Raw genomic sequence first — 19617 nt, 5'->3', positions numbered from 1 at the left:
CAAAAAAACATTGCTGAGCAATAGGACACGCAATGTCAAAAAACATGTGTGCAAAAGACTCCAACTTTTGATTGATTGATTGATTGAAACCTTTATTTATTCTCGAAAAGAGCATTGAGGTTCACCCTCATTTGCGATGCTGACGAGATTACAAACACAAAAATCAACAATTAAGACATACAAATACACAACAACAACAAAAATAAAATGAAACATCATAAGGAAATAGTAGGTTAAAAACAATTGCATACTGAGGTTGGGAGATTTAAACGCATGTTATTAAATTGACCATAGGATATTGGAGCATTAATTTTTAGCATGCATTGTAGATTGTTCCATGAAACAGGAGCATCAACGCAAAAAGCTGTTTTCCCTAGTTCGGACTGAACAGGTGGAACCTTAAGTGAAAGCCAGTCACTTGAGCGAGTCCGGTAAGTTATTATTTTCCAGTCAAGTAGTAAAGTGATATAGGGTGGTAACTTCCCATCGATAGCTTTAAAAATAAACTGGTGCCAGTGCCTTGTTCTTCTCTCAGCAAGGGATGGCCAGCCTACTCTCTCATAGAGGGTACAGTGATGGGTATAGTAGCCTTCACCAGTGATAAATCTAAGTGCTGAATGGTAAACTGTGTCAAGGGGTAAAAGGGTAGTAGGGGCAGCATTTCTATAGATTACATCCCCATAATCTAATACTGACATAAAGACAGCTTCCACAACCCTTTTCCTGCAGATCATTGGGAAGTTTACTTTATTTCTATATAGAAAGCCAATTTTCTGTCTTAGTTTAGTTGTAAGTTCTGAAATGTGATGATTAAATGTAAGTTTATCGTCTAGCCAAATACCCAGATATTTATATTCCGTAACTCTATCAATGGAGGATCTACTTAGAGTATCAATATGAAGACAGTCGGTATTTATAGTTTTGGCTCTTGAAAATAGCATACATTTTGTCTTGCTTGAGTTTAGAACTAGCTTAAGTGAGATGAGAGCATCTTGCAGGGTGTTAAAAGCATTTTGTAATTTTTCCATTGCTACTTCAACAGAATTGGCTATACAGTAGATAACAGAATCATCTACATATAGATGGGATTTACAATTTTTTAATTTGGATACTATATTATTTATATAAATAGTGAAAAGGACTGGACCCAAGACCGAACCTTGGGGCACACCTTTAGTGACTTGCAAAAATTCAGATTGGGAATCCCCTCCTCTAACACATTGGCGCCTCCCTGTTAAGTCACTAAACCAACGATGGGCATTAATATCGAGGCCAATATTTTTCAATTTATCCATAAGAAGTCTATGATCCACAGTGTCGAATGCCTTAGAAAGGTCAACAAATATAGCAGCACAGTGCTGTTTATTATCTAATGCTGTGGCAATATAATTTTTCACTAAGGTGACTGCTGAGATAGTGCTGTGATTTGGTCTGAAGCCTGATTGTTGTGGGCTTAAAATTGAGAATTTTGAAAGAAATGGTTTGAGTTGGTTATTTACTAGGGTTTCCAATATTTTAGCCAGACAGGGTAATTTTTAGCCTAGTTCCAGACCCTGAATCGCTAGCCACACCCCCTTTAATTTTTTATTTTGGCGATTCAACGAAATGTCAATTCAGGCTGAGTGTCAGGCTAGGTAATTTTGATATTGGCCTATAATTGTTAACGCCCTCCCTATCACCCCCTTTGAACAGAGGGGTCACATGAGCTGTTTTCCATAAGCTAGGGAAAACACCTTGATAAGTTGAAAGATTAAAAATATGGACAAGAGGCACTGTAATAATTAGGGCAGCTAATTTGATAAAAAATGGATCCAGGTTGTCCTCACCTGGTGAACCTTTTGCATTCATTGATGATAATTCATCAAAGACTGCACTACAGGTGAAGGGGTTAAAAGAAAAGGACTGACGGTGGCCCAGAGACTATAGCCGTGGATAGGATGCACATGGATAGCTCTGATTTTTGCCTATGTTCTTAGCTGCTTCCCCTGCCGTTAATGTACTTGCACAATGTACAGTTGTATGAAACAATTTCTTTTGTAGAACTGCTGATCCAACAAATATGCCCATAAAAGGGACAAGGACTGACAGATACATAGATCTCCATAGATGGGCACATATGCGATTTATGTCACACTGACATGCACAGACTTATTCCTACTGATGTATGTCATCAGGGATCACTGACACCCTCTGGAATCCCTGATCATAACCTCAAGTTGAAAGTAGGTGCACCAGACATGCTGATTAGAAACCTGCAAGCAGGTCCTGACTGAAGCAATAAGCCTGCGCCTCGTGTCTCACCACGCCTCTCAGCCGTTATAAAATACCAGGTAACCACATGCCTCGCGTGGCTTATTGCTTTTCTAAAATGGTTACAATATGGCAACATGAAAAATCATAGACATATGTACCAATTAAAACTGTTCTATTTCACTAATAATTCACCACAAGGTCTGCAAGAAAGTTCCCAGCTACCTGGGTTTGATATAAACCTTGAACTCAAGGTGTGGGTTATAGTCTCATATACCACAGCAAGGGAAACCAGCCAATCAGAATCAAGGAATGGAACTAGCCGTTTTAGGATAAAGCAATAAGCCACAAGAGGCGAGTGGTTACCGGGGTATTATGTATGCGGGCGGACGGTGCTTAGAAGCACCCGCACAGCAGGATTTGAGAGAAAATCAAACGCTCGCTTCTCTAGTTCAGCCTCACAGCACATTGGAAAGAAATAACGCACCTGGCTTTGATATAAACTGATTCAAGGTGTGGGTTATAGTCTCATATACCACAGCAACCAGCCAATCAGAATCAAGGAATGGAACTAGCTGTTTTAGAAATATATATATATCGCCCTGATTTCGGACTGTTATATCATATGATGTTTTGCATAGTACTGTGTATATTTGTCAAATACAAAAGGACCCCAATGTAAACAAGCCATAGTGCTTTCTTGGGTTTAAATCCTATTAGTAGACCATGTATCTGAACTGTACTGTCTTGTGCTTTTCCTATGCAAACTGCTAATAAAGTATTCAATCAATCAATCCATCAATCCATCAATCAAATAAACCCACCAGACTTCATTTTCAGAGGCTGTGTGAGTTGTTTGAGACTCTGTTACAGAGTGCTAGCAGTGGTCCACTCCAGTGCTACAGTTAAGAGGAGGAGAGGTTATTGTACTACTTTATTCGGGTAATAATTTGGGCAAGAGTGTGGATTACCACAATGAAATGACCAGGAGTGTATGCTTGAACCTGCAAGTTTGCTTACTGCATTAAATCAACTCCTTGTCTGGCGCTGTGGTACACATGGCCAGGAGATGACCATGGCTGCCAGTCAGCCCACTACAGTTTTGGTAGTGATCTGGTAGTGATCTGCCAAGAAGAGCTTGTTGAAATGTAAATCTCACTCATGTTGTACCTCATGGATATTTAGTATATAAATAAAGGCTGACTGACCATTAAGCATCAGAAATAGATGACCCTCTGGGTTCACAATGACAATAGCTTGCCAAAGTTTAGTGAAGGTCAGAGTGATGAGTTGACAAGATGTCCTTTTTATGTGGGAGGTGGGGCTGACAAAGAAGGTGCTGTGCGTGTGTGCGTGCGTGCGTGGAGAGGGATGAAATGAGAATTTGGCCTCAGCTGGAGAAAAATGCTAATTCAGTGAGAGTTAATGATATTTCTTTAGTCGTAATGATGCCCATGATATTTATCAGTATCACATCTTATTAAACACTTAATTAACAACACAACATTTTAAAAAGAGTCTTGCATTATCTGTATTACGGGATCACTTTAACCCAAGTCTATTAATTGGAATTGCCAGCAGTGGTTCATGCTTAATCTTGGCAGTTTTAATCCAGCCATTGAGCTATACAGTACAAAACCATTGGGAACCTAAAACGCCCAAATATATCAAGATCATTATCAGTAAATTACAAATTAAAGATGTCATTGAGTGTATGTATACCATTGCCACATTCATTTCACGTCAACTTATTCCTGTTCATCATCCATCATAAGGCTTTGTGTGAATATGCTTCGAAATTGGTACAGTAGCAGGAAGAGCTATCCAAAACTTACATACTGTAGCTGTAACAAGCAGGATCAACCATCTTTAACAAGACAAGGAAGGATGTGGACTGACTGACACCTTGTGGAAAAGAGGCATCAGTTTTACAGCATGTCTCAGCTAAAGTGACCTATTTATGCCTGTAGCTTTCTGACAATTAGTAGAGATTATTCTATCAATTACTTTTTGATAAATCAAATACTTTTCAAGCGTGCTGTTTTTTACATTTTTTCTTTTCTTTTATATAAACAAATCAAAGCATAAAATGTCAACATTTTTTATAATTAACTAAATCGATTAAAACATTAACGGAACATATTAAATGTACTTTAACATGCAACAGTGAGTATAGTGCAAAAGCAGTGAAAGAATATTTGATTTAAATCGTTGATTAACCGTTGCCCTCATGACAACCAAGAGGTAGCCAAATTATCAAAAAGGACACAACCGTTTCTGACAAAGCTTTTTTATTATTTTACATGAAACACATCCAATGACAGCGTGACAGTGTTTTGTCATGTAAAGACGCATGTTTTTTTTTTTCATTCTTTTTATTTTTCAGAGTTAGAAGTTATCGCATCATTGACCGTTTCAGGATGTCTTTGATGCAGCTCAACTATGCATAGTGTACAGACCTTTGTTGAGGTATACATTTCGGGCCCTTGAGTTTTGGTAAGAAAAGCTCCTAATTTCATTACCTCACAGATACAATACATTGTGCTTTGTATTCTTACTTTGGAGGCTAGTCATATCTTCGAGTCTACACCACACAAGTTCAAAAACTTGGCAGAAATAAATTAATAGAAATGTCAGCCAAGTCATGTTTGACCATGGATAGAATTTTCATAAGATGCACAGCGGTTGTACTGTTGAGTATACACCATTGATGGTCATTTGGTGACGGCGGCCTACAACTACTGTAAAACAGAGTGAGTGTAATTAATAAAAATACAAATCAGAAAAGTAATAGATGAACTAATGACTTCACACAGAATGGACAAAGAAATTATTTCGAAAGGGGGACGGGGGTCCGTCAGTGTCATTTTCCAGTATCTGAAATTAAAATCTTCCTTTGTCAGTAGCACCAATATCTTATTGAATAGGCTTCAAGGCCAGCGTGAAATTATAAAACTTTATTAAAAGTTGGAGTGAAACAGTAGCAACAAAGTAAATACCACATTGAGGTCAAAAGCTTCACTTACAATTATTTATGAATACTTCAACTTTACTCAAAATATGGACTCTTGTACTTAGCAATGTTTGTCATGGAAGTAGTCAAACTACCTCTACAAACAAATGTTTTGTAAAAGTTATGCAGTTTCTAAGAAAGAGAACTTCAAGAATTACTGATGAACCCATACAGAATATATTAATGTTTTGATTTGAATTTAAAGAATAAAAATACAGTGGGGGCGACATAAAAAAGAAGCTGGCTTTTGGAATAAAAATTGTTCCAATATTTTGGGATCTAAAAAAAACAAACACACACAACTAAAAACAAACAAGCTTGTAGCACCAGAAAACCAAATGCCACTGTTAAAAGTGAACCAGCTCACTCCAATGCTTCCAGGCAAACACACTCACACATGTAAAATGATATTGGGGAAAATGCACATGATGACTTGCCAAGATATTTGATATCATTCTTTTGTTTAGCAATGTGATATTACCATGGTTAATGATGCAGAAAAATGCTGTCAAGTATGAAAATTATCAGTCAAGTTTTATCAACAAGTTATTTTCAATGTACACATTAACAACAGTGATACAGCATTTGACCTCTAAAATACAGTTTACAGACAACATCCATACACCCTCTTATACAGCCTCACTTTTCTATGGAAAGAGGATTCTAGCACATGGGCTTTTGTTAACGGTTACCTTGATTATTCATGATTATTTTGCTAAGACATGATTTTCTTCAGTTGCATATGATGGATTTCAATTGCAATGATAAAAATATGACTATAAACCCAAGAAAACATGAAATGCCTCCCCCGAAAACCTGTGCTTTGAGTGATAAAGGGGTATTTTGATCATGTAAAAATGCTGGAATGCTTAAAAAACACACACAAACATAGTACTGTACAGCCATAAATGAAACCTATGAAAGGAACAAAAAAAAGGTACTGAAGTTCCACAGGTTTTAATAAGGCAAGGTTTTGTCCTCATCTTGATATCCGATTTGTTTTCTTTTTTTCTCACCGGTCCATGATCAGAAATGTCATGCTTCACGATGGTGCAATATAAAGGCACTGACTTGCCTTCTTATAAACCTACACTCACCCCAAATCAACTGTGACTGTTATTCAATGAGAAATGCACTTTGCTTCACCAAGGGAAACTACACAAGACAAATTGTACATAGTTAAGCTGGGGCACTTCAGTACAAGTCAGGAGATTTGTAACTGTATGCCGTGAACTCCTGCTTGAAAGTTAGCAAAGACCTTTTCAATTAACTTCCTTAAAATGTCTTACTGTACAAAATAATACAGTAGATATCAAGGCCAAGATGGAGACATTGATACCAATGCCAATTAGCATGCATACCTTTAGCAATAGTATGTATAACTTTTAGACTCAATTTCTGACAAATGGTGCCGTTAGGAATTTTAATATTCATTATTAGTATTATAACAATCATAAGAACTATATAACGCACCAACTGCTACACTAGAATATCAAGGAATTTTGCTTCTGTTCATCGGATTCGGGGAGACCTTTTGCTCATCTCTATGCAGGTTGCATATTTATGAAGCTTGTCTTTCACATTCCACCCAAACAAAATGTTCAAGTTCTGTAACATATTTTGCCACTATGAATGGCAATAACATATTGTATGTAAGCTATCGGCGGTGGAGAGTTAAAACCACGGTGCACCAAAAAGGAGGGACATACATGTCAATACTGCCTTTAAGGCAGGTGCAGACTTTGTCTGAGCGAGACGCACTTTACGGTGGCACAGTAACACTGATGTGGGTTTTTAATGCTTGAGGAGCAGCGAAGCACGCCCCCCCCCCCCCTCAGAAGAGGACAGGACAAATAATGGACTCTGAGGTGGAAGGACATAAAGTGCATTGGGGAAGGTTCCAGCTCCTCTCGGAGGTTGCAGGGTCCTGTCCTGCCTTCAGGGATAGCTGGGATCAACCAAGGGATGGAGGGATACAGGCTATAACTACCAACAAAGGAATGGTATGATGGTAGATAATGAAACGTAAAAGAAAAACAACGCTGTTGTTTCACTGTGGTGAAACTATGTAACCAACCAATGTCAATGATCAAAATAAAATTGTTCAATGGACGTTCGAGGGAGACGCAGGAGGCAGGAAATAGGCTAACTCCCTCCGGTTGAGCTTTTTTTCTTAAATTATCCACGTGAAACAACGTCAGTGACTCTGGATTGCAGAATGAAGCAAGTTGAGGAATGGCACTGAGGCTGAATCCACATTCAATCCTGTACTTTCCCCCAAGACACAAGTTTGTCTGCATGTGGGGGTTTGCACCTGTTCCTTCTTCTCTTCCACCCACTCCATCTTCCTCGTGGCAATTCTCAGAGCGCGGATAGGTTTCTTTTCTTTTTTCTTTTTTACAGTCAAGAGAAAGGTGCTCACATGTTGTAGGCCACATAGATGGGGTCCAGTTGGTCTGCCAGGAAGGAATCTCGCAGATGCATTCTCTGCTTCTCTCCCCGGGAGTTGATGGGGATGACCCCAGGGTCCACGATCACCACCACCCCCACGATGAGGTGGTGTTCTTCCAGGACCACGTTGGTCACCAGGGGGACCAGGTCCAAGGCCTCCTGCTCCGAACCACTCAGCTCTGCCACCACCACTAACAGGTTGGTCCACGTAAACACTGCACTGTAAAGCACATGCACATAAATGTTTAACCTTTTTTGTAATTGCTATTGTAATTATTATTTTATATATATGTTTTTCATTATTGTTAGTTTGTAATATTGTTGGTAAATATTACTACATGATGTATTACTAAAACTGTAAAACAAGGGACTGCCGAATTCTGACAAGAATTATCGTGTAGCTCAGTGGTTCTCAAAGTGGGGTCCGGGGATGAAAGTAGCTAATATAGCATCACAATAATTTTAAACAACTTTTTCCGTATTTATATATTGGCTTTTAGCAGGTCTACAAGCTCTCAGCGTGTCACTTTGTGCCACGCAGCGAGCTTGAACATCTGCTAGTTTAGCTTTTTTTGGTTGAAAAATATCAAATGTTTGGGAAATTCTGAATAATTTTGAATGTAACACAAATCTTCTCTTCTGGGGGTCCCTGGCACAAACTCTTTTCAGATGGGGGTCCACAACCACATACATTATTTTGGGGGTCCTTGACTGAAAAAGTACAGTTGTAGCCAACTCTGGTTAGTTGTGCATGGTCCATGCTAAATGAACAGGAAGCCTTACCTCTCCGCAATGCTGCGGTGAGCTCGGGACACAGAGGTCTCGATGTCTATGGGGTGGTAGCGCAGCCCCCTGAGCTCCAATGTCTCATCCAGAGAGCCCACCACAAACAGGGCATCATGGCGATCTGGGAGGAGGAGCATGTTGAAAAAGTGATGGGTATATTTTGTATTTCTACTGCCACATTTAAGACGGTAAAATCCTCAGTGGTAATTTATCCATTTGCAACACAGAGAGTGAACAAATGTAACCAGATGGATCCAAAGTTAACCAGCTTCTTCTATCCATCTCAATTCTCCTTCAACTTTCCTGAAAACTACAAATGATGGAGCTTGGATGGAAAGATTATTTCTAAGTAGTATGTCTAAGAAGAAAGGAATTTCAATTGATTCAATTATAAACCTAACCACTTAATCTATACTTGTTGTACTGTATGTCAAATAGAGAAAATAGACGATATATAAGCTCTGCAAGCTTTTAGATCTGATCTTTTCGTCAATGTTCACTTATATGCCCAAAAGAATAGGGACGCTAGAGTTCATGTGGTTAAACAATTGAGTAATTTACGAAGCGTTCTCTCTCACCTCCGCTAGCATCCAGGAGCTCAGTCCTCTTGACGAAGCCCAGGCAGCCTGTCCTGGCCCACAGCGTGTGGGGTTCCCCAAAGCTGAGTCTGGTGTTGAAGTGGTCTGCCTGGAGGCTCTCCTCCCCATAGATGGTATAGTAGCCACTGGCACAGTGAGGGCTGTTCACCCAGATCTGAACATAATGAAGAGACAGGAAACTGAGCCATGCCTGCAAAGTACTACCTAAATATACTTGCTATCTAAGTACTTGTGCGATAGAGATATATCAAGAAATAAGGTTTCAATTGAGAACACGATAAAAGATAATAATAATAACTAAAAAATAAAATAAAAAATAGAGTCTGCTAACCATTACTTTTAGAGTAACATTATTATTATTAAGAGTCCACAAGTTCAGTTATATTATGTGTGTGTGTGTGTGTGTGTGTGTGCGCGCGCGCGCGTGCGTGCGTGCGTGCGTGCGTGCGTGCGTGTGCGCGTGTGTGTGTGTGTGTGTGTGTGTGTGTGTGTGTGTGTGTGTGTGTGCCTGTAGGTGCCATTAATACATGTAAGTAAATCTTCGACAGACAATATGATTTGATGACATGTTACATAATATCTGTCCACTCACCTCTCCAAGATGGGAATCCCCAAGAGGCCCTCTGGTCTCAGGATTGACAATGATCACCTTCACTCCTGGTAGGATCTAAAGGGACAGCAAAAAGGGTAATGTTTCACTCAAAGCAAATCAATACATCTTGATAGTGGAATCCACCCCGCCCCCACTTCTCATTTCTCTGCAAATATACCTTATAATTATACTGAGCCTTTAGCCCATATGTGTTGCAGTGTATTTGACTTGTCTTGTAATGTATGTATTATATGTATTATGGATAAATTGAGTACAATGGATTACAATGGAAACAAGGCCTTGGGGCTTTATCCTTTTAGCATAACCTTTGACTGTACTCTAGTTAATAAAGCATTCAATCAATCAGGACACCTCATCCTTGTGGGAGAGAAAAGCAAACTGGGGTGTTGTTGGTGCCATGCTCTCACTAAGGTCTATGGTCATTGCTGATGAGTCTACTTACAGTGCCTGACTCCATGAGTGGAAGACTCTGCGGTGCCCCTCGTTCCACCAGCCTCACCCTGATGACAAATGACACAGTCTAATTGATCAACCATCTCACGTGTGTATGCTGTTAATAGTCTTAGTCTAATGGGTCGTCAGGTCTGAATTCCACCCATCAATTCCGTTTGCATATTGCACCCAAATCACTGTGTCTCCCGTTTTTGAGGCAGCAAGAACTCTTAGTGGGCATTTGTGTTTCTTTGTCTTATCTCTTTATGAATATTTTAATAATTTAATCATTAAGCAATTTCATTAAGTAAAACTGTAGTAAAGTAAGGTGCAGTTTGTGAATCGATGACCATTGGTGTTTAGTTGCACATTTGTGGTATCATTTTGGTACATCTGGGTGTCTGATATGACTGGTCGGTTTTGGCTGTTCATGAAAACATTAGTTCAATAGTTTATTGACAAATGTCATGGAATCCTTCTCAGGTCACAGAATAGTTAATTGCTCATTATATTTGCTACTGTAGGTATTTAATAATAATTAAATGACATCCCTGGCCTATTTTAAAGGAGTAGTTCACCCCCAAAATGACCTTTTTTTCTATTGATTACTCAGGCCATGGAGAGTAGAGTTCAATAATATTTTTTGGTTTTTGTCACATTGCTAAGACACAATTTTGATTCGAGTAAATTTACCCCCATTGATTCCGGATGGTGACCCGTTTCGAAACGGGTCACCATCCGGAATCAATGGGGGTACATTTATTGTTATCACATTTTTGTCTTAGGAATGTGAAAAAAACCAAAAAATATTATTGAACTCTACTCTCCATGGCCTGAGTAATCAATAGACAAAAAGTAATTTTGGGGGTGAACTACTCCTTTAAGGCTACACTATTTCGAATAGTTTTTGATTCTGTGGCAAGTAGGCTAATAATCAGCCCTGTTTAATATAACTATTACGGTATGTGGCATGCAATTCAATTAATCTAAATTACATATAAGCAACAGAATAAGTTAATTTTCAGAGCAGACACATTTTTTATTTGATGTGAGGGTGGTAATGGATTTGAATAATGGATATGGGCACAGGGCTGAAAAAGGTGGAGAACCACTGGTGTAGAGCAATTTCTTTCTCATTATGTGCCATTAGCATATTAGCACTAGCAGCAGTAATATTGAAGTCTTTTAGGAAAATGCATGCTGGAAAAAAAGAAAGAAGAGTAAGTAATATAAAATATTCATCAATGTCTGTACCATCTACTCCTACCCCACAAGTGACTGAATCAGGCTGCCAGCGATTATGCTGCCATTTGTATTCTCCGAGCATCGCAGTTCATTATCCTACAAAATTAGGGCTGTCTTCGACACAGGATTTATGAAGTCGATTCGAGTCGCGGGGGTTAATCCGACGCGTCGACGAATCGTTTTATAGTCTACTTTGTGTAAAAAAAAAGAAAAAAAAAAGTGTTGCTTTAAACCACGTAAACATAATAGAGTAATACATTAAGAGATGAATTGAATACACAGTGTTTTCGGTGATATCGGCGCGCGAGCACAAATGTTATCTGCATAGCAGTGTACAACCATAGAGTTATAACACACCGTTAAAACAAATAAAACATCTCCGCTGTTTCAACTCTGCCCCGTCTCTCTGCAGCGTGCAGTAGAGATGAGACATTCGCGAACGATTCCGCTCTCTTGAACGGCTCTTTTAAATGAACGATGGGATCCAGTCCGCAGTCGCGGGACACAGAGCACTGACAGAGTAATGAGTCAGTGTCGAGAACGGATTCATTTCAGAAAAGGATCATAAACAGGTGGAGGCACAGCTCCCAGCTAGAGCCCTCAGTGTGGACATGTCATGGACGCAAACACAGCGAAACACAATCATTCATCATGGATTACAACACTGGAACAATTCAGAAGCACTTTAATTAGAAAATGTAACTTGTAGCCTACACTTGTGTATGTTAATTTGACTTTAGAAGATTGTTTACTACTTCGTGGACGCGCGTTTGTGCTGTGGCAGGTTATTTAATATGGGATTTTGACAGCGTGCTTCCTCCTCTTAACGGAACACTGTCCCGGCTCTGAATGTTTTAACGAAGCGGCGGTTCTGAACCGTTTACCGTTCTGGCCGTTCCGTCTCACTTTCAACCCGACGCTGGTGCGAGACAATAAATAACTGTTCGCCAATTGCTACTTCTCATTGGAAGTACATGACACCACACCAGTCCAGCAGTGCACCGCAGTACTGGCAGTAGCAGGCTAACTGGTGATATAAAAAAATATATATTTTCGCTTCGACTCAAACAATTGGCGTCGATTCCCGGGGCTTAAAACGACGCGTCGATTCGTCGATTTTTAGAAGACACCCCAATACAAAATGTGATTATTTATTTTCCAGCAAAAAATATGTTTCTACTTTCCTGATTCACATTTGTTGAACTCTGACCTTAGCATTTGCAAGCCATAGATGCAAACTTGCTTTGCCACTGGATATGAATACAAATTCATTGTTCACGCTGGCTTTCAACGTGAACTAAGCGGGCGCCCCACGGACAGCATTTATTCTTTGTCTCCCCTGGTAACATTTCTCATCAGTTTTGCTTTTCATTCTAATTCATACGGACAATATTAATTCATACACCATCGAAGGATGGCGTCTCTTGCCGACAAGAAGATCTTCAAACAAATGAGGCAATGAACCAATGAACGAGGCAAGCGACACCGGCATACAACAGAGCAGAAAGTACCTCTGGCTTATGTCTGTTTACCACCTCAATTGTTATGTTAATCTTAATGATAAAAATAAATAAATAAAAACAGATTCTGATGTACGGTGCAAATACTGTACACTAGATTGAATTTCAGTGTACCTGTCATGGCGTAGAGACTTCATGTCAACATAGACAGTAGATGGGTCAGGTCCAGATGTACCCTGATGAAAAGGCAAGAATGCCAAGAAAAGAAAAGGAAATTGATCAAATCATGTTGGTACCTGACAAGCCTTAACCAATTAACCCCTATATATATATATAGTTGACCAGGGTCCCTAAGGGATACTTGGTCATCTACATGTACACCAAATATTTTAGCTCAAAATAGCCGATCTTCAAGCTTACAGCGCGTTGTGAGCCCTTGCGTCCCAGAATAGGGGCGTTTATGTGCCACATACACAAACTAAACTTTGAAATAAGTATGCTTAGCAGCAATTCTAGGGTACAGAGTTAAAATTAAGCTACATTTAAACACTTAAAATGAACGTACTGTAGATTAAATTAAAACGGTTAAAGGACGACTTCACCACTTTTCAACATATCTTCATATAATTGGTCCTCACTAATCGCCCCCAAAAAACAAAAAAACAAAACAAATCTACTCTGTGTCTCACAGGAGAGCTCTGGGCAGGTTCAGAAACCCGTCTGCCAGTGACATCATCAATGGGGAATTCAAGCTAATAGAAACTGTAGGCTTTCTATTCCTGAAATGTTCCAATGTTATACTGGAAGGCATTGTTCTAGCGATAATACAAAAATAAACTGCAAAACGATGTTGTCACTGACAGACAGGCTTCTGCCCCGCAGCCCTCCTATGAGACACAGAGGGAGTAGAAAATAATTGTGCTATTTTATCATGAACATTAGTGACCAATTATATGATGAAAAGTGGTGAAGTTGTACTTTAACTAGATTAATCAAGACAGAAAATAATATCCAAATTGCCACTGCACTATTAGTTCAACATATAACCCAGGTGCATGTTGAAAATAATCTAATAATAGATATTTAATCACATGGTGTGTGTGTGTGTGTGTGTGTGTGTGTGTGTGTGTGTGTGTGTGTGTGTGTGTGTGTGTGTGTGTGTGTGTGTGTGTGTGTGTGCGCGCACGCGGGTGCATGTGTAGCCATGAGTAGCCTACCTGCATGCAGATGGCCAGATTGACCCTGGAGCCAAAGGCAGTGCTGACAGCACGGGGTGACAGACCCAGATCTTTGAATAGCTTGGAGAAGGACTGTGTGAGGGTCAGACGTGGTCTCTCTTCTGCTATCACCACACAGCTTCGCACGCACGATAGGTTCAAGCCTCGTGCCTGGAACGAACACACACGCACACACACGCACGCACACGTTATTCATGCAGCAAAATGTTGATGCAGATATTTGCTACCTTCAAAGCATGACTTGTTACAGTCCTGTTTAACACCATGTATTACTTAATGATTACAGAAATAAGTATAATAATGTACTGTAACTCGAAAGGCAGCAACACGTGAAGGGTTATGAGTGATTGCATTTGCGTGTGTCCATCTGTGCATGCGCTCGTGTGTAAGCATATATGCATGTGCCTGCACGCATGCATGCGTGAGTGATCCTCACCTTCAAGATATCCGTCTGTGTGCCCAGGCCTTTAGTGCAGAGCTCCATGACAGAATAGGAGCAGAAAGTGTCTCTGATCTTGTACTGGCTGAGCGTGCTCAGCCACAGAGGCAGGGAGCTCTCCAGCTCCAGGGGAGGTATAAGGATGGACTGGTGACCTGAGTAAACACTGGCACAACAACACAGCACTTTGACACACAACTCACAACGCACTTGGGTGGCCAACATGTGGGGCGATATGCAACTCGGTGAAGATATACACATCTTAAAAAGCATGATGGTCAATGTGAACTTGTGTGTCTGTCCAACTGTGTCTTGGAAACAGAACTAAATTGTGGGTGTGCAAACATTGTGTGTGTGTTGGTGGGTGGGTTACCTGGAGAGGCACCACAGGACAAAGCCCAGGCCACAGTATGGGTCCAGGCAGATGGCTATTTGGCGGGAGGAGTAGAGCTCACACTGAAGCTTAATGGAGCGACAGAGGGTGCTGATTGCAGCGTGGGACATCTAAGGAGACACATGCAAATGACACACACCATTACATGGTGACAAACACTGCCATCACATGGCCTCAAGCAGAAGTTACTTCTCTCTAATGATTCAGAGTTAGCATCATGCTCCATGCTGAGTTAAGAACGTATGGTTTGGATTATTGCTCAATGATGCAAATAATGCATCATGAAATAACATCTGTCTCAAATCTTTGTGGTTTACGTTTTGTTTGCTCGAGGTGAGCAGCACCCAAACAGAAGTGTGGGTTCCCTCTATGGCGTTTACCTTTACTCCAGTAAGCATTCCTGTAGTGGACACACTGAAGTCCAGGTAGGCGAGCATCTCGGCTGTGGGAGGCTTGTAGATCTGGGGGGGTCGCTTCCTGGGAAGGTCATCTGGTAAAAGGGGAGGACAATTATGCATTTATTATACGACAGGTTCCCAAATAAAATCCACTTTCACTGTCAGCTCAGTGAGTTACCCGTCCTGTCAAAGTGTCTGTAGAGTGTAAATGTTTACTAGTGTAAACAATTGAGCTCAAATCTCATCCCACTCAAAACAGCACTACTTTCAGTCTGGATAACTGGGACACATTTGATATGTTTTTGTATTCTGAATGAGACAACAAGAAGACAACTGGACTTAACGGACTGTTGCCTAATGAGTAAATAATAAAGACTATAAAGCCAGTATTATAGTGTCCAGTACCTGTATCTATGATCGTATTAGTGTCCAGTACCTGTATCTATGATAGTTGGCCATGTCTTAACATTGACACTGGCTGCAGCTTCCCTGGACCTGAGGATCCTCATGAGAGGCTGAGTGGTGAGGATGCAAGCTGCTTTGCTGACCTGCAATACAAACAATTTATTTAAGTATAAATATCTCAAAACCAAAGTAAAGAACCACATTTGAGGATACAAAATATTATAAAATATTACAAAAACAGTCGTTTTTATGTATGTCATCACTGTGGGGTGTGGTACACTCACATCGATGATCATGCGGACAGTGGGGAGGGTGGCAGCCAGGTTCTGTGGGTGAGGTGGCCTGACTGTCACAGGTATGACCCCCGCATACAGACAGCCGTAGAAGGCAGCTATCAGGTCGATACCTACGGTAGGCATTAAGTACAGACAGTGGTGAATGACAGAGATGAACCACATCATGAAATAAAATGGGAGGAATTTCAATAATTCAGGAAATACAGACATGTCAGGTCTGTATAAGCTTTGTTGGATATAAACAAGTTAATATTCTATTTGCGAACATGTCTGGATGTTGCTGATCATCATGCAAGGGGATATTCCGTTATCTCCATGTGATTCAAGACATTTCAGAGGCCTGTATTTCCAGACAACTCACCAGGAGGGTAGAGAAGCACCACGTTGTCTCCAGTGTTAAGGCCTCCCCTCTCCATCAGGGCAGCAGTTATCTTCTCTGCTCTCTTATGTAGCTGCATGCATGTGGCAGTGCACACTGCTACCCCCTACAGGACAAACAGAGAATGTGCAGGTAGAAAGCAGCTTAAATTAGAAAGGGTGCATCTCCACCAGGCAGGGTTGCCTGGGCGGTGCAAGTCGTGGGTTGGGGCAATCAAGACCTGAGGAAGCTAGCTTTATTATGGACTTATGTGTGTGTGCACGTGTGCATGTACCTTTGCATTGAGCAGCACATAAAGCACATGATCTGGGTCGGTTTGTGCTCTCCACTGCAGGGATTCAGATAAGAACTGGTGCTAGAATAAACAGAGAAACAAGTAGGGTATGTCAACACATGAACTTCACACTTCATCTCAAATACTGTATCCACTGGCCAAGCACAAGACTCTCACTTATGACAGTGAAGTTAGTTTAATCTGAACACAACTGGCTTCTAAAAGAACAATAAGTCATTTTCAAGTAATGTACTTGCAGACAAATAACACGGTCAGCTCTAACTAAGGATGTGATACAAGAGAACAGAGGGAGACAAATGTGTATCCTAATCTTTCCTGACACATGCACTGGCCCAATCACCTCTCATGGGTATAGGCGTGTCTTAAGAACAACTACAATATGTGTATCTAGTAGTGTAAGCTAAACAATTTCAGACAAGCTTTTCTTTCTTTTAACTGAGGGATATATACAGGTATACACCTTGGCCAAGCTAGCAAAGATTATCAGTGTGTTATTTCCATCTGGACAGAGTTTTTAGCAAATCTAGATACAATTAGAAAGTAAAAATCACACCCGTGTGAAGTGGAGCTGTGTGTGTGTGTGTGTGTGTGTGTGTGTGTGTAGATCATGTGTACCGATTTTTGTGACATTTGAAGAAAATATGTAGGAAAAGGAGCAAAAAGTGTGTTTTGGAGAAAATTCAAGATGGCGGAAAATCTATCCTGGCGCAAATGGGCGTGGCCTATATGGGGAGATGTGTCTTGACCCAAGGAATCCAGGGAAAAAAGAATTTAAATTTTCCGATCCACGGTTCAAGAGTTACGGGGCAAAACGTAAAGTGGGCCGTTATAGCGCCACCATGAGGCCGAGTGATGTAATTATTTTTCGATTCATTCTTAAAATCATTATGAATCTCCTCTCCGAGGTTTGAAACTGTAGCTCCTATGGTTTACGAGAGAAAAATACTTGAAAGTGATTTCTTGCATTGTCCCATTATAAGTCAATGGGGACAATTAAGCGTCGTTTTTTGCCGATTACGCCGGCATGGTAAGGCGGATCGGAACGAAAGGTAATAGAACACCATTCCCGGCCGAGCCGCACATTTTGATGTATATATTGCGCGAGTGGCGTAAATGGTGCGGCACTAGTTACGCGCCGAAGTCAGGCTACATACACACACACACACACACAGACACACACACACAGCCACGTATAGGGAGCCTGTGTTCCACACAGCTCCAAAAAAAAAATCTGAGTTTGGATGTCATTAAATCCTAACGAACTGCATTGAATGGCATTATAACTGCTTGTACTTTGCTAGTAGGATGTGTACTTCACTTGGAATCGGGACACGGTTGGTGACAAAACAACAAACTATAAGGCAGCCAATAATTTGTCAAGCAACAAACTGAGAAATTAATAAGAATCAAAGGTATAAGAAAACAACAGTAGGGAGGCCTTTATTGTAGGGCCAAGTCAACAGTTGGCAGCACAATACATAAAACACCACCACTGTACTGTGGACAGAAACAGGCAGGTTACGCAGCAGTGCCACGTCATTTGCGTCTGGCTGACATTGCCTTCCTTGCCATCCACTTTCAATCAGGGAAGCTGTGGCCTGGTAGAGAGACCAGCAGACCACTGACCAAGCCATGCTAGGCATGGAAGCACAACAGCACAAACAGCTATTTAACAAAGCAAGCAGGGGTGCACACAAATGTATGTATGTTCATTTAAAGACTACTCACTTGTCAAATTGCACATTCAGGCACTTTTCTACATAGAAAGCTATACTAAAGATCTCATGGCTAAACTCAGGTGGGTAGCAGAACAAAACCAGTAGCTAGCGGTTAGTATGTTGACTGTCCGCATAACCACAAAGTCCTTTCTGTGATGCATTGCTATTCCTCTCCTGCACCCTTGTTTTGTTTTCTTGTCTTTCTATTCTAGCTTATGTAAAGAAATAGGCCAAAAATGATAGTATGCTGAACAGGAAGCCAGAGGTTTAGAACAAGTCACACTGAGTGCCATTTAACTGTCATTTCTGCAAAGAAGCACATCCGCATCATCAGCAGCAGCAACAGCTGAGACTCCCACAATGAAGCCTTACCGTCATGGTGGGCCACATACAAAGCTATGGCTCGGCCCGAGGAGGACAGAGTCAGGACAATAACATAATCAATGACTTGGAATAACAAATCAGTCATTTTACCTTCTGGACTGCTATGGTAAAATGTCGTACCTGTACCCGTCTAGTTTATTAATTATATTTTTGTGAAAAGATTTTTTTTTACATGAGATATGTACTCATTGTGTCATTCATTTGGTGTGTGTGTGTACTGTTACTGTATATACCAGTAAGACGCCATAAGGGCGAAAAGCGACCTCTCCCTAAAGGGCGCAGGATGGAATTCGCACAGGACGGAATTCAAGTGTGATTCGAGTTGCGGTTGGTTGTTTAAGTTTGACAAAATGAGGACAAAATATTTGATGACATCAGGGATCTCCATATATGAAAATGTCAGAACAGGTCAGCTATAGACATTGAGGCATTTGTAAATGAATTCTGTCTTGGCCATATATGGAGCGTCCATATATGGGCATTGCCAAATATGGGTCAACAATGTGATGTCACAACAGGTCAGCTATACACATTGAGGCGTTACCCACTCACTGACTGACTCACTCACTGACGGACATACCACATACACAGTATATAGGATAATACAACATTTTAAAAATGTTAAAATCCAAGTTAATGAACATCAGCATCAATCTATCTCTCTCTCTCAGTCTATGAAACCTGGTGCCTGTTACCTTTCTGATTAGATCTTGGTCCTCGATCATGCCCAGCTCCCTTCCTGCTGCCTGAGCCATCCTCTTCCCTGCCACCAGGTTGCCCACCATGATAGAAGCTGGACCTACACCCACTGCATACACCACA

At 40.7% G+C, this 19617-nt stretch overlaps 1 protein-coding gene across 3 annotated transcripts in view; it reads right to left on the bottom strand.

Moving 5' to 3' along the window:
• Window positions 1-4734: 4734 nt before the first annotated feature.
• The window catches only part of LOC308291101 (disco-interacting protein 2 homolog B-A), a 98031-nt gene continuing 83148 nt past the window's right edge, over window positions 4735-19617 (bottom strand). For all 3 annotated transcript variants that reach the window (XM_080733024.1, XM_080733020.1, XM_080733021.1), the window contains 15 exons: window positions 19491-19603; window positions 16673-16753; window positions 16381-16504; window positions 16008-16129; window positions 15755-15866; window positions 15301-15410; window positions 14900-15030; window positions 14524-14692; window positions 14067-14237; window positions 13024-13085; window positions 10155-10212; window positions 9692-9766; window positions 9079-9253; window positions 8498-8621; window positions 4735-7934 (listed from right to left, as the gene is read on the bottom strand). In XM_080733024.1, the coding sequence (XP_080589150.1) occupies window positions 7682-7934; window positions 8498-8621; window positions 9079-9253; window positions 9692-9766; window positions 10155-10212; window positions 13024-13085; window positions 14067-14237; window positions 14524-14692; window positions 14900-15030; window positions 15301-15410; window positions 15755-15866; window positions 16008-16129; window positions 16381-16504; window positions 16673-16753; window positions 19491-19603 (1880 nt within the window). In that variant the 3' untranslated portion in view covers window positions 4735-7681. The remainder of the gene's footprint in view (window positions 7935-8497; window positions 8622-9078; window positions 9254-9691; window positions 9767-10154; window positions 10213-13023; window positions 13086-14066; window positions 14238-14523; window positions 14693-14899; window positions 15031-15300; window positions 15411-15754; window positions 15867-16007; window positions 16130-16380; window positions 16505-16672; window positions 16754-19490; window positions 19604-19617) is intronic.

This window comes from Nannobrachium achirus (genome assembly GCF_963921795.1).
Source record: "Nannobrachium achirus genome assembly, chromosome: 9".
Taxonomy (NCBI): domain Eukaryota; kingdom Metazoa; phylum Chordata; class Actinopteri; order Myctophiformes; family Myctophidae; genus Nannobrachium; species Nannobrachium achirus.
Note: the sequence above shows the minus strand (reverse complement) of the source record. Positions and strands in the feature narration are given on the sequence as shown.